Consider the following 13,159-nt stretch of genomic DNA (forward strand, 5'->3'; position numbering starts at 1 on the left):
TGAAGCTTGGTGGAAGAATGTGATGTGTAGCAGTATTGGAAACTTTGGACAGGTATATGGCTATGGGTCATCGTCAATGGTCAGCGCTTCTGCACAAGGGTCACGCACTATTGACTGCAAGAGGATTCATTCCAGATCATGCGAAAGAAGAACGTCAGCTGAAAACAGGATCGAGAAACGTCATGTTAAACTGAAGCAATGCTGGACGTGCTGCTCTCTTCGTCTCTTTAAATACCCTTCTGTTATTGTTATAATCTAATCATTATTATAGTAACGATCTATGTTCACGTTGTTTCAAATCAATCATTGTGTAAAATAAGATAGCGTGACAGAATTGACTGACGGAAAAATGTGGTAATATGGCTCCCCCTGGTGGACAAATTATTTTCATGTAACGTCCCAGTTTTTATGTCTCAGTAATTTTAAGTTGATGCAGCCTATAAAAAATAAACAAAAAAGATTGGGTTTGTGAAAAGACTATATTTATTATTGAAATGTCACCTCACCATATAAGGTCCAGTGTATTTGGCAGTAACAATGCATGTTGCAGTGAATACAATTGTTACAGAGTGCAGCTAACCCACTAAAGACTGTAGGATTTAAAACCCATCATTTATGAGTCTTCATATTCACTTCATTTGTTCTTATGTACATCCATTTGACTGTACTCATTTGGTCCCAAATATTTTATCTTCAAGAAACACAATTTTCAAAATGAGCATCAACTGACATACTCTTCTTGCACTTGTATCTGAATATACAAAGGCAATTGCATTGAGATTGTCAGGTAATATAGATATTTTAAGAGACAACATATTTATTTCAAAGAAAGTATGGTTTGGACGTTTTTTTGTGATTACAACTACTTTACCATTACCGGTCATAGTGCAACTACAGCCTTAAAAAGCTTGCTACAAAAAAATATAAAAAATAACCCAACGGTTAATAACAATTAAGTCTATTAGCAGCTCTACCCACATATCCCCTTCCTTCTGTTCAACAGACCAACCAAACAAAAAAACGGTTTACCCCAAAATATGTACAAAACCCCCAGGTGGGTTAAAGATATGAACTCTGTTTAGCCTAAGCTGACATTAAAAAAAAAACATTAAAAATCATTCCTTCATCATAAGACAACAACTAATGCAGCCAAGTTCAAATCTTAACATTTAAAATGTCTTAAATAAATCAGTGCATTCAGAGTATTTTGCAATGCAATATTTGCTGAGATAGCGGTCTTAGACATCATATTTAAAATGGTCAATAACAAATTGCAAACAAAGTTGTCTCTTTTGTAAAGTCAAAACTGTAAATCTAGTTATTGTGTCATCTTTGTAGAAAAAAAGTGAACTCGACAACTTTGAATGAAAACCCAATTCCCATAATTGCTTTCCAACTGTCTGGCACATAATAGATACAAAAATACAAACGCATGTAGTCAATGTACCGAGCAGACTACACATTATTTGGTTTGAATGGAAAGGCTTGAATAGCCTCACCATCTAGGCTTCTTCTTTGCAAACTATTGTCCTTAATGTTCTTTACAAAACTTTGGAAAGTTCCAGCTGAGAAAAGGTTTCATTTAAACCATACACATCAGAAGCTTTGAACGAAATGCCCCTTCACTGTGATTACTTATTGACTACATATCTCTGTTACAGTGTTTGAAACCAGACACATAAGGGAAAGTTGAAAATTGTAAAAAACATTATTATGATAATGAAAACCTGTTAACAAAAGCTAAGCCCTTTTCCTCATAATTTACCTGCAATTAACGGAAGAAAAAAAAAAATCACTCAACCAACTCACACTCCACAGTCATTGACTTTGTCTTGAAGTTTGCGGTAAAGACTGAGGACGGTGGACAACGACGAGACAGAAATGTGGAAAGCCAGCTGCCACATGTTCCTCAGGCCGAGTAGGTACAAGTTGCATAAGACGATCACACTGAGCAGAGTGAAGGACTTCAGTTTCTTCAGAGATGAATGGAACACGTACAGGTGGCACTGTGTACAGAAAGTCATCAGAAAGTCATACAAGTGATATGCAAACAAATAAAACAATATTTAAATTACCAGAGAATTTGCATGTATTTTTACCTGACAAATACAGCTTATAAATGCCAGAAGAAATGCCAGAACATTCCAAATACTGTCGTTATCATCCTGCATGCATAGATTATTCATGTTAAACAAAGTCTTTTTAACAGCGTACATCCTGACATCATGCTCACCTGGAATGTGTATTCAAAAAGGTGTACTCCTCGGATCAAGTTCAGAGATGCACACACAATATTAAGGACCAGAGAAAGGACTCCTGGAGCTGTCACCGGTTCAAGTCTTACGTTTTGTCCTATGTTAACCAGAACATATATTTACAAAATCACATACAACAAAGGGGATGAGAATGTGTTGTTTCTCCCTCCATACCTGACCCAGAGGAAGGCTCTACAAGCCCATTAGCAATGCCATTGCTTAACTCCACCTCCTCAAAAGTGATAACCTGAGGTGGGTGAATTTTCAAATCATCTTGGACTTCAGCAAATGTCACCTCCAGAGCTGGACCACTACACTGGTTGTACTGCTGCTTCAGCTTCTGAATAGTACCGTCTGTTTCATAGGGGCCACAATGAAATGTGTGAAAATTAGGGCATGTTGCACATGAATATTACCATAAGCGATTTGTTTTTACTAACCAAACTCTAAAAACGGATATGGCCTGGCTGCCAGAGAAACAACGGCACTGTTGAAACATGCTGTGAACTCCCAGCGCAAGTCTTCCAGAAAGCAGAAGGCCTTAGCTACAGGGAGGCTGCAGTGACACACGGTCATGTAAGATACACCCTCAGAAGAGGTGAAGCTAAAAGGAACAATGTTAGTGAACCAACTGCCAGACACAGCATGAAAACAATGCTCATGACAAAGTAATGAACTGTAGCAGGGATCAAACATACAATTTGGTCTTGCAACAAGATCAAATCTTAATAAATAGTTCATAGCAAAGCAATATCAAGCCACCCTTAATGGGACATAAACACAACATTTAATTTGATGAGCAGGGTCCAGCAACAATGGGAACTTCAGTTCCTACCCCAGAAAATCTTAATCATTGGAGAAGAAAATGTAGCATTTTTACAGTTTTAAGTGTTATTTAACCAGGAAAGTCAGCCCATAAGCCTTGATCCACACAGATTTGGCCTGGCATTGTAAGCTTTCAACGCAAAAATGCAACTGTGTTAAGTGAAGGGAGATTGAAAAAGATTTGATCCCACTGCTAAACAGCCACAGTTGGATGATACTACTCACTATATGTCAAGCTGCTGGCCCTTGACAATCCCTCTGTCAGGGAAGCGACCCAGGGCCTTACTGATGGTGCGGAGCTGGTGTTTGCGCTCCTGGAGCTCTGGGTTGTGTTCAAAGTCTGTGGAGGCTGACAGAGGGAGTCCATCCCTCACTCGGACCACGAAAGCAAACAGGATCATAGACATTATCCAAAAGCGCCATGGAGAGCACAGTGCCTACAGAAGTAAGAAAAAATACAATGTTAACAGTTACATCTATATATATAGATTACTTTTGTTGTTTAATATTGGCATAACATTTGTTTTAACAGCACTAGCATAGTTTAGTATGGATTAGACTCTATTTATGTATCATGTCCAAATTAATTAATATTACAAAAGAAAAGATGATCTTAAATGCAGCACACAACAGTAAAAAAGAACACTTTACATAACAATTTAAAGTTTGTCATTAGCTCAGTAAAATACACAATAAAATGTCACCATTCAAACGTATTAATGTTAACGTAGAGGATTTCCTAAAATTACAAACTTAGTTCAAACTAATATTAGAACTAAGTATTTGCAAAATGTTACAGTTAAATTACATGTACAATTTAGCTTGACTGATGTTGACAGAGTTGGTTGTCTAAGATGTGCCTTTTACAGTATCAAGTAAAAATAGTATTATCAATACAAGAGTTTAGTCAAAGGCTGATGTGGTGATGATAGTTGATGCTTACAAAATAATATAATAGGCTAGAGGAGGATGCTGGTAATATTGTTATTGGTTGTAAACTAAACTGGTCAGCAAAATGATTTGCATCTTCAATAATTTAACATCTGAATAAACAAGTTTCTTACCTCGGTAGCATTGTTCTATCTGGTATTTGCTCTGCACCTGTTAAGTTAACGTGTTAGCTTCTACATCGCATCCCATGCAGTAATAACATGGTTATGATGTCCTATAGTTATTGGCTATTTTGATTTTCTGAGCGTTTGCACCAGTAATGTAACTTACGAGTTCAACCACATTTTAGGCAAGCCTTTAAAACAAGTTAATCAAAAGCACATAATGCTAACTCCAAATCAACAGACTTCCTGCTGATCCAAACCACAACAAATCCTCTAAGGGTACCCTGAAGGGACACACAACGTTTAGGTTAGCTTGTAGCATTGCGCACGTCTTTCCTTTTTACAAACATCTGCACAAACCCTTTCACCACCAGCAACTAGCTTTTATCGTTTGCTAGTTCGTTGAGGTGAGTTGTTCTTCTCATTTAATGTGGATGAACAAAGGGGTTTGTTTAGTTTTTATTTTACCTTTACGTGGCGGAAGTGTATCAACTAGCTGTTAGCTAGCTAGCTACGTAAGCAATAGCATAGCACCATAGCCGCACACCCATTTTATAAAGTACAATGGAATGTGTCATATAGAGCAGATTTAGAACGCACTCTAACTATGGTCTATTTACTGTGCTATCGTGGAATGTACGTGTAAATACAAATACGCATTTGAAAAGTACTTCCTGGTCGACCAGTCGTTATGAAATACATTTTGTGTAACAATTATAATTATTAAATAATACATACAATAATTATAACATTACTGTTCATTGATTGGCAACCAATTTGTTATGTACAAATGCATCGTTCATTCATGCATCATTAGAAATGATGTGTTGTAAATATCTAAAAGCCCCTGTCCATCCTCAGTCCCTCCCCTTTGCATTTGTTTCCATCCACACCGCCAACACTGTAGTTTATTGTCCGGTGGTTGTGGTCACAGACAGGACAACTTGCTCCCTCTCGGTCATTCTTATTTGCGTTGTAAATGTTAATGTTTCTTCTTATTGTTAGGTCTCCGGGAGTTTGGTCACAATGGGGGTGAAAGACCGACCTCAGTGTTACTTTGACGTAGAGCTCAACCGGGAGCCAGGTAATTTACCTATGAAAATATCTGAAATATCTTGAACGGCATAACTTGACACTACGCTCAATGTGTTGTAGATACTAGTGATTAATAACAACTGTATATGAAATGACACAGAGGTATTTGTTCTATAGGTCACAAAGCAATTTGCTTTAAAAAAAAAACTAATATCTATTTTGTGGATATTACTTTCCACAGTGGGGCGCATTGTGTTCCAACTCTTTTCTGATTCATGTCCCAAGACAAGCAGAAACTTTCTCTGTTTGTGCACTGGTGAGTAATGTTTGAGTTTTCTGTAATATAATAGGGCCTTAAGGGCATAAGCTAGCTGGTAATGGACACAGGGGTCGTCTGATGTAAATGTCACTGAGCGAAATAAGATAAACTTTATGTGTCCCACAATGGGGAAATTCCAGTGTTTCAACACAGATTAGGTACAGAAACAGATTAGGAACAGAAGTATAATAATAAAAACAGAATAACTTATAATCTTAATAACATTTTTTATTTACAGTTGGTATAGGGACATAAAATATTGCACAGGGATGATCAACATTATGTCACAGAATTTCACGTGATTGTAAAAAAAGAGTGACATGTTCAGGGCTAACAGTGTTTGTACCGTTTTGTTTGTGCTCTCTTACTTTCGTAGCCTTTTTATGCAGTGCTCTGTATCCTTTGTGAAAGGGAAGCATGTAAATGGGCAACTTGAGCTGCCCACTTGAACAGTGAGCTCACTGTTCACACATTTATTAAAATCTCTGACCTTTTAATCTTTTACCTTCACAGCAATGTTTCAGTTTTAAAACAATGTTTTGAATATTTCATCACAATTTGTTTTGTTAAGTGCTGGTTTCAAAGTTGTTTCTTTTCAGGTGAAAAGGGGACTGGTAAAACTACAGGAAAAAAGCTTTGCTATAAAGGCTCAACATTTCATCGAGTTGTTAAGAACTTTATGATCCAGGGAGGCGACTTCACTGATGGTATTAGCAGATGACATTCAACCTCCCGCCACAATTCTCTACATTTTGATCTAAAATGGAATACCTATCTGTTTTATAGGCAATGGCAGGGGAGGGGAATCAATATTTGGTGGCTACTTTAAAGGTAATACTAAAATACTTACCTAATGGGTAGTTAGGATGGGTTCATAATTTGTGCATGAATGCTGGTGCATTTTGTCATATTTCTATTCCTGTTCATCTCTTATGACCTTCACTTTCCGTTGTAAATTGTATTTTATCCAGCAGTTGCTTTATCAAATCAGCATGGAGAGTAGGCATTCTCTTTATTGAAATCTACAATCTTCCTGCCTAAAATGTTCAACATATTCTTTTATTTATAGAGTGGTCTTTTGCAAAATGAAAAGGTAAGAGATGTACACAGCTCTGGTAACACAATGCCAACATTGACCCCACCACTTTCCTTAGTCTCAAAAAGTGCAATGTTATTGCACACGTGCACAAGTAAATCCGTACAGATTCTCCTGCCTGTTTTTCACAGTTCCAAATGACTCTTTATGTTAAATGTGTTGTATTTATAGCAACCACATTCTTGTATTGCTGCTGATGATGTAGCAATACATTGCAGTAGTTTCTTTCTACTACTGAGGCCAGACATTGCTTTTCTGTAAGATATATTAGAAGGTACAGAATCGTATCACTTAACTTACTAAAATAAAATATTTGTTTATCAATGGCTACATAGAAACCCCAATGTCATGACATTTTTATCCTTCTGCCAAAAATCAAACTCTGTCAAAGGTGAGGAAATTATGAGTTTTCAGACCTAAAATGTTCTTTGCTGCTGAATTTTTCTTCCTTCATTGTGAATGTTAGACACTAAGACAAGATTTCCTGTTTTTCTGCCTCCTGCAGATGAGAACTTCACTCTCATACATGACAAGGCTTACTTGCTCTCCATGGCCAACCGTGGAAAAGACACCAACGGTTCTCAGTTCTTTATGTGAGTTTGAACAGAATTGACATCATGCAATTTTGTATACCGTATATGCTCTTCCCATATCCTGTTTTGTTCTGTTTGATTCTGTAAAGTTGTAGAGTAGACATGTCATTAAGTTTTGATTCTCTGTCACCGTGTGCAGTTATTTTAAGAAACATAGATTTCATACCTTTTTACCTACAAATGTTACATTTTTTCTCTTGCCATTTTTGTGCAAAATTTACAGAATCTCTAGCATCCTGCTACTCCAAGGTAATGTGTCTCCAAGGCTGTGCTTCTGACTGTTTTATTCTTGTAATTTGTATTGCAGAGTATGTCATTAATTATATTTTAAAGGTTGTTCACCAATAGAAGTACTTTGTTGACCTTACTATAGGCATTATTTTTAGAAAGATAATTTTAAGACTTGCTTACCGAGTCCAGTTATGCAAGAGGGTAGATAATTTGTGCCGATTACACAACTGGTTGTTGGCTCATTTCTACAGACTTCTGTCTTTTATCCTGTTTCATGTTCTCGCCACTGCTGTTGCCTGCGTTATCAACCAACAGTACAACCAACACAGCACCTCACCTTGATGGGTATGTTTAGCCTTGTTAATATATTTTCCATTCAATTCCTCATTATATTGACAATACATTATATGTTGGCAAAGAGTCCATGTGGTCTTCGGATCAGTCATCTCCGGATTTGAAGTGATAAAAAAGATCGAAGGCTTAAAGACGGACTCGGCCAGCAGGCCCTATGCCGACGTCAGAGTGGTGGACTGTGGACAACTCATCACCAAGTCTGCTAATGATGGTTGGATACTATTCATATCTGCTTTTGTGCAATGGGGGGAACACATTGGGTAGGATCAAAGTTTCTCTAATACTACGTTATTTTGTTAATAACATACCTTGTCCTTTTATTTTTTCATCAGTACTTGAGGATATAAAGAAGCGAAAATCCAGGTCTGCTGAATCATTACTTTCTCAAGGCTCTCCACACGCATCGTCACAGGAATCAGAACATGAACGTGACAGTAAGCCAAAAAATCAACACAAGCTTAAGAAAACTCCTAAAGGTAGACCATCAAAAAAAAGGCGTAAAGATTCAAAGATGAACCTTGCTGAGGAGCAGTCGACACAAAGGTGATTCCTCTAAAGCCAATGGCCGTTCAAGACGTTTACTTGTACTAGACTACAAGTGTTTTATGTATCCGGTTATTTACAGCACAGAGCATGGAGAGATCGTAACAGAAGATGAAAAAGAGCAGTGTGCAAAAAGAGAGAAACTTGTAGTGCGGCCAGAAGAGATACCACCGGTCCCTGAGAACCGCTTTCTCCTTCGCCGAGACATACCACCTCAAGATATTAAAACGGAGATGTGAGTTTGATCTGCTTGGTTTGAAATTAGTGAGTCATTCCTTTGGGAAACAATAGCTAATGCATAATTTGTTTTCTTTTAGGCCTGAAAATGATGAAAATATAGTTTTGTCTGAGCAGAAGCCGTCCGTGTCTAAATCAGGAAGGAAGATCAAAGGCAGAGGAACAATGGTGCATCTAACTCGAGATCAATCGTATTGAATGCAATGTTGTTGGTTTTTTGTGTATTTACTTAATGACAACTAAAATATTTTACTTTGTTTTACAGCGATACCACACACCTACAAGATCAAAATCCCGCTCTGTGTCCGTAGAGGAGCCGGGAAGCAGTGAAACTCCTCCACATTGGAAGGAGGAGATGAAGAGAACCAAAGTCTATCATCCTCCCAGTACAGAGCGATGGAGCAAAGGAGACAAGTATGAGCTGAATATTGGTAGTCTTAACCATTAAATGTACAAATGTTCTGCTTGTTTATCGACAGACTTGATGAACATACTACCAGCAGATGGGATGACAGAAGCAACTCGGCATGGTCCCAGTCACCAGAGCGCCCTCTTGATTACAACTCGGAACATTTTAGCCCGGGACACCCACAAAAGGAGAAAAAGAAGAGAAAGCGCAAGAGAAAAAACAAAAAACGAAAGCACAAGAAAATTAAGATTACAAAGAAATCAACACAAGATCATTCAGACGGCAAGAGGTCTCCGTCTCCTGAGAGAAAGTCTAAAAGAAAGCATTCCCCTTCTCGTTCCCGGTCCAAATCTTCCTCGAGTCTGCACCATTCCTCGCACAAAAAGGTCTGCCGTTCTTCACGTTCCCACAGAGATTCACGCTCGTACTCCAGATCTTATGAGTCCAGCCGCTCAAGGTCTAGAGGTAGGTCGTACTCAAGGTCCAGAAGTCTGTCCAGGTCTAGGTCCCGGTCCAGGTCCAGGTCCAGGTCCAGGTCCAGGTCCAGGTCCAGGTCCAGGTCCAGGTCCAGGTCCAGGTCCAGGTCCAGGTCCAGGTCCAGGTCTAGGTCTAGGTCTAGGTCTACATACCGATCCTACTCTCGATCCAGGTCCAGATCCCAATCCAGATATAGGTCACGGTCTGTGTCCACATCCAGAAATAGAAGTTATTCACGGTCTCCAAGAAAAAGAAAATCTAGTAAAACCTCAAAGTCTGAAAGCAAGGGACGATCTGGTCCGAGACTTCCCCCTGTGCCGGGACCAGAGAGTGTCTCTGTGATTCCCCTCAGTGAAAGCCCTCCGCCTTCACGCTGGAAACCTGGACAGAAGCCGTGGAAGCCCTCCTACGTCCACATCGAAGAAATCAAAGCCAAAGTTTCTCGTAAAACTGTTTCATCGTCTAGGCCAACAGTAGATGGTGCAGAAAAGGCTCATAGTTCTACTGCACCAATGTGCCAGTCCAGAAATGCAGAAGAAAGTAAGAAAGGTCACCAGGACTCTGGAACTCGTAGTTCATCAAGAAGCAGCAGTTCCAGTCACTCACGCAGCAGAAGTCGTAGTAGGTCTAAATCAAAGTCCCAGTCCCCAAATGTATCTTATCTTATAAATAAAAGTAGATCATCTTCTGAAAGCCGATCAGCCTCTGAAAACTCGCCCCAGAATCCCTCATTGGACAAAGATTGGAAAAACTACTATAGTTCACTGAGAAGGGTACAGAAGTATATGTCTATTGCTACCACATGTTCTGGCTCTAAGAGCATGAGTGAGAGCAGTCCTGATATAACAATTGAGCCCATAGATGACACAAACAACGGTAATCCAATAGATCAATTGCCACTTGGAAATGTGATTAGCCGGTCTGAATGGGATAGTGACAGTGAAAAAGTAACCCTAAGTCATCCCACTGCCCTCTCAGTGATGCAAGCAGTTCAACCAAATCAGGTAGTTCTCTCCACTATAACCGGATGGAATTCTGAAAGTGACACTGAAAACGCGAATATCCGGTTGTCCGCAAACTCTGAGAAAGAAGAAGGTGAGGCTAGTTCGGAGTCCGAGGATGATGTGCTCAAAAGGACGTCGGAGGCAGTGAATGCTCTGGAGCGCAAAGTGGCAGCCATGGCATCCCCGCAATCAGATGCAGGTCCCGCAAAGCACAAGAGCAAAAAGAAAGCCAAACGCAAACATAAACACAAACGAAAGAGTGTTAATAAAAGCAGTAAAGATAAAGCAAAGAGGTCAAAAAGAAAACGTCCAAAGAACGTCAAAGAGACTTTCCACTGGCAGCCGCCATTAGAGTTTGGAGAGGAAGAGGAGGATGATGATGCTAAAAAAGATAGAAGCAGCCCAAGGAGAGCCAAAGATAGACATGAAAGAGCCCCAAATATGGAAAGAGAAATGTTAAAGAGTCCCAGTAAAGAAAAAGAGAATGAAAATGATGTTCACAAATCTCCACAAATCGATTGCATCAACTTGCCCAGTGTCAACAAGCAGGCAGTGGATGACATGGATATTTGTACTCCAGAGCACAATACAGACACACTTTTAGAGCTTGCGCCTTCGGAAAACGACTCTGATTCTAACCTTATGTCAAAGTCTTCAGGCGTCGGGAGCAACGAGAGTGTCTTGCCTCAGCTTCAGAACAAAGATCACAATAGTATTGCTGAAACAGAGAAACCACTTGGTACTGGAACCTTGAAATGGAAACCCTTAAAAGGAATGTCCGCTCTCCAAAATGTGAGCGTAGTGCCTGTTATTGCAAAAACTGTCCAAACCCAAAAGAACCAGGCACAAAATAAACAACATCACGGAGTCAGAATGGAAATCAAAAGCCAAAACCGGGTCAAACCTGGATCGCTTTTTGATGAAGTACGTAAAACGGCACGACTGAACCAGAGGCCGAGAAACGAGGAGAGCTCGAGTGAGGAACAGTCTCCGTTGATAATTAAAACCAGCAGCACATTGCGGGCGCGCTCCCCAAAAAAGAGGAGCAGAAAGTCCCGGTCTGCGTCCAGTCACCGGTCCAGATCCAGAGGGTGCTCCCACTCCTCCAGCAGGTCCCGGAGCAGGTCTCGCAGCTCCAGCTACTCCTCCAGGTCTGAATGTCCATCAGAGGAGCTGTACAAAAGGCGTAGATGTTTGTAATATACCTTTTGTATCATCTGATTTATTCATTAGAAGCCACAGTCGAAGTAGACGACGAAGAAGGAGGTCACGCTCCCGCAGCAGCACATATCGTAGTTACAGAAGGTAAACACTACTAATGTAAGTGCTTGAGCTTTTTATTGTTCGGCCGTTTCTTATTCTTATTTTTATCTTCAGTCAATCATACAGTCGAAGTCCCTCCAGAAGTCGCTCTCACAACCACCGGAGGAGATCAAGGTTAATTCCCTGTATTACTCGTGTTTTAGTTTGACATAATCCATTGTGTTCTTTCTGTACAAAATGCAGGTCCGACTCTTACGACAGCTACTCGAGTAGAAGTCGCAGTGTGAGTCGGAGGCAAAGACGACACAGAAGCCACAGCTACAGGAGCTCAGGGCGTTCCAGGTGAGAATGGCAGGGCACATCAGAATTGTATGGGTTATTTCTGTGACTGAAGTTGGTTATTATATCGACTTGTTTGGTTACTTTCAAGTGAATATAATATTTCTACAGGTCGTACCGTTCCTCCAGCCGCAGCACCTCCAGAAGACGCAGTCACAGTCGCAGCAGCCGCTACAGCTGAATCTCGTCCTGAGTCGTGACCACAGTTTGGACACTGTATGCAAAGTTACTCTTGTATTTATATCTGTAGTCTTTAATACTGTAATGTAATGGACCATCCTCAGTTATACTTCTCATTGTTGAATGTATTGCAATTTACACTTCTTTATAAGCTACAGAGGCAAATTAAAAAAATAGGATAAAACTATGCTAGTCATCACACTCTGACAGAATAAATATATAATGTAAATATTTGTGTAAAACTGTTCATTTACCTTTGTTTTTTTATTGCTCCTCTGTGTAATAGAGGTTGAGGGAAGATGTACTTGATCGATAAAGTAGAGATTTTTAACATTGAAATATTTGGGTACATTTTACTGTTTTGTAACATGAATGTAAGAAACGTACTTAAAATATATTAAACTCCTGTGAATGTTTACCCAATACATTTGTTTTTATGGTGAATATCAGAAGTGATCAGTGGTGCCACCTAGCTCATCATTGTAGCATGGAAGGTTTTAACAGCTTTTGAGAGCAATTAAGGTAATGCCTTAAAGATACATCACATTGATCCAACTATTTAATATATTTTGGTACTGAGAACAGTTCTGGGGGGTTTCATTTGGTAAAAAGCCAACAAAGTTCAATGTTTAGGCTAAATATTAAACTTTATGTGAGCTTTTCTTCCTGTTTCTCACTGTCTGAATATTATCAATGACAAGTATCCTTAATTTATTTCAGTCCAAATTAACTATCAGTTATCTCTACAGTTGTGAATTGTACAAACAGGGAAATAAAACAATATTCTTAAACGTGACAACTGTAAATACTCCAGCCAAACCCTCTGACCTCCACATGTCTGGCCCGTGACGTCAGTGGCGCTAAAGTGCGCTCGTTGTGGAGTTGCGCACCCGTTATGCGCCGTGTGAGGTTTTATCCCTTATTGTTTACCTCCACTTCACACT

At 39.5% G+C, this 13,159-nt stretch overlaps 2 protein-coding genes across 22 annotated transcripts in view; one reads left to right on the forward strand and one right to left on the reverse strand.

Annotated features, from left to right (window-relative positions):
- nktr (natural killer cell triggering receptor) overlaps window positions 1-12,444 on the forward strand; it is a 41,378-nt gene extending 28,934 nt beyond the window's left edge. The window contains exons 1-17 of one of the 19 annotated variants that reach the window (XM_072450861.1): window positions 5,066-5,219; window positions 5,412-5,486; window positions 6,089-6,196; window positions 6,276-6,320; window positions 7,091-7,178; window positions 7,725-7,754; window positions 7,829-7,974; window positions 8,096-8,306; window positions 8,389-8,541; window positions 8,624-8,711; window positions 8,809-8,957; window positions 9,023-9,463; window positions 9,512-11,584; window positions 11,667-11,738; window positions 11,811-11,870; window positions 11,940-12,038; window positions 12,147-12,444. In XM_072450861.1, coding sequence (XP_072306962.1) covers window positions 5,162-5,219; window positions 5,412-5,486; window positions 6,089-6,196; window positions 6,276-6,320; window positions 7,091-7,178; window positions 7,725-7,754; window positions 7,829-7,974; window positions 8,096-8,306; window positions 8,389-8,541; window positions 8,624-8,711; window positions 8,809-8,957; window positions 9,023-9,463; window positions 9,512-11,584; window positions 11,667-11,738; window positions 11,811-11,870; window positions 11,940-12,038; window positions 12,147-12,216 — 3,966 coding nt within the window. In that variant the 5' untranslated portion in view covers window positions 5,066-5,161 and the 3' untranslated portion in view covers window positions 12,217-12,444. Of the gene's footprint in view, window positions 1-5,065; window positions 5,220-5,411; window positions 5,487-6,088; window positions 6,197-6,275; window positions 7,179-7,401; window positions 7,755-7,828; window positions 7,975-8,095; window positions 8,307-8,388; window positions 8,542-8,623; window positions 8,712-8,808; window positions 8,958-9,022; window positions 11,585-11,666; window positions 11,739-11,810; window positions 11,871-11,939; window positions 12,039-12,146 lie in introns of those variants that run through there. The other 18 variants (XM_072450864.1, XM_072450868.1, XM_072450857.1 and 15 more) reach the window with 18 other exon arrangements.
- sec22c (SEC22 homolog C, vesicle trafficking protein) lies at window positions 466-4,453 on the reverse strand. Of its 3 annotated transcripts, XM_072450853.1 has the most exons (8): window positions 4,302-4,452; window positions 4,145-4,181; window positions 3,306-3,517; window positions 2,696-2,859; window positions 2,430-2,609; window positions 2,234-2,352; window positions 2,100-2,165; window positions 466-2,006 (listed from the first exon to the last, which is right to left on the reverse strand). In XM_072450853.1, exons 3-8 carry the CDS (start codon window positions 3,485-3,487, stop codon window positions 1,806-1,808), a joined length of 912 nt encoding a protein of 303 aa, XP_072306954.1. In that variant the 5' UTR covers window positions 3,488-3,517; window positions 4,145-4,181; window positions 4,302-4,452; the 3' UTR covers window positions 466-1,805. The 3 variants fall into 3 exon arrangements, with proteins under 3 accessions (XP_072306954.1, XP_072306955.1, XP_072306953.1); XM_072450854.1 differs by lacking the exon at window positions 4,145-4,181 and having other exon boundaries at window positions 4,302-4,453; XM_072450852.1 differs by having other exon boundaries at window positions 4,145-4,447.
- Window positions 12,445-13,159: the final 715 nt, after the last annotated feature.

The sequence above is a fragment of the Eucyclogobius newberryi genome, unplaced genomic scaffold, assembly GCF_026437365.1.
Source record: "Eucyclogobius newberryi isolate DKJ021-1_F unplaced genomic scaffold, fEucNew1.0.hap1 SCAF_18, whole genome shotgun sequence".
Taxonomy (NCBI): Eukaryota; Metazoa; Chordata; class Actinopteri; order Gobiiformes; family Gobiidae; genus Eucyclogobius; species Eucyclogobius newberryi.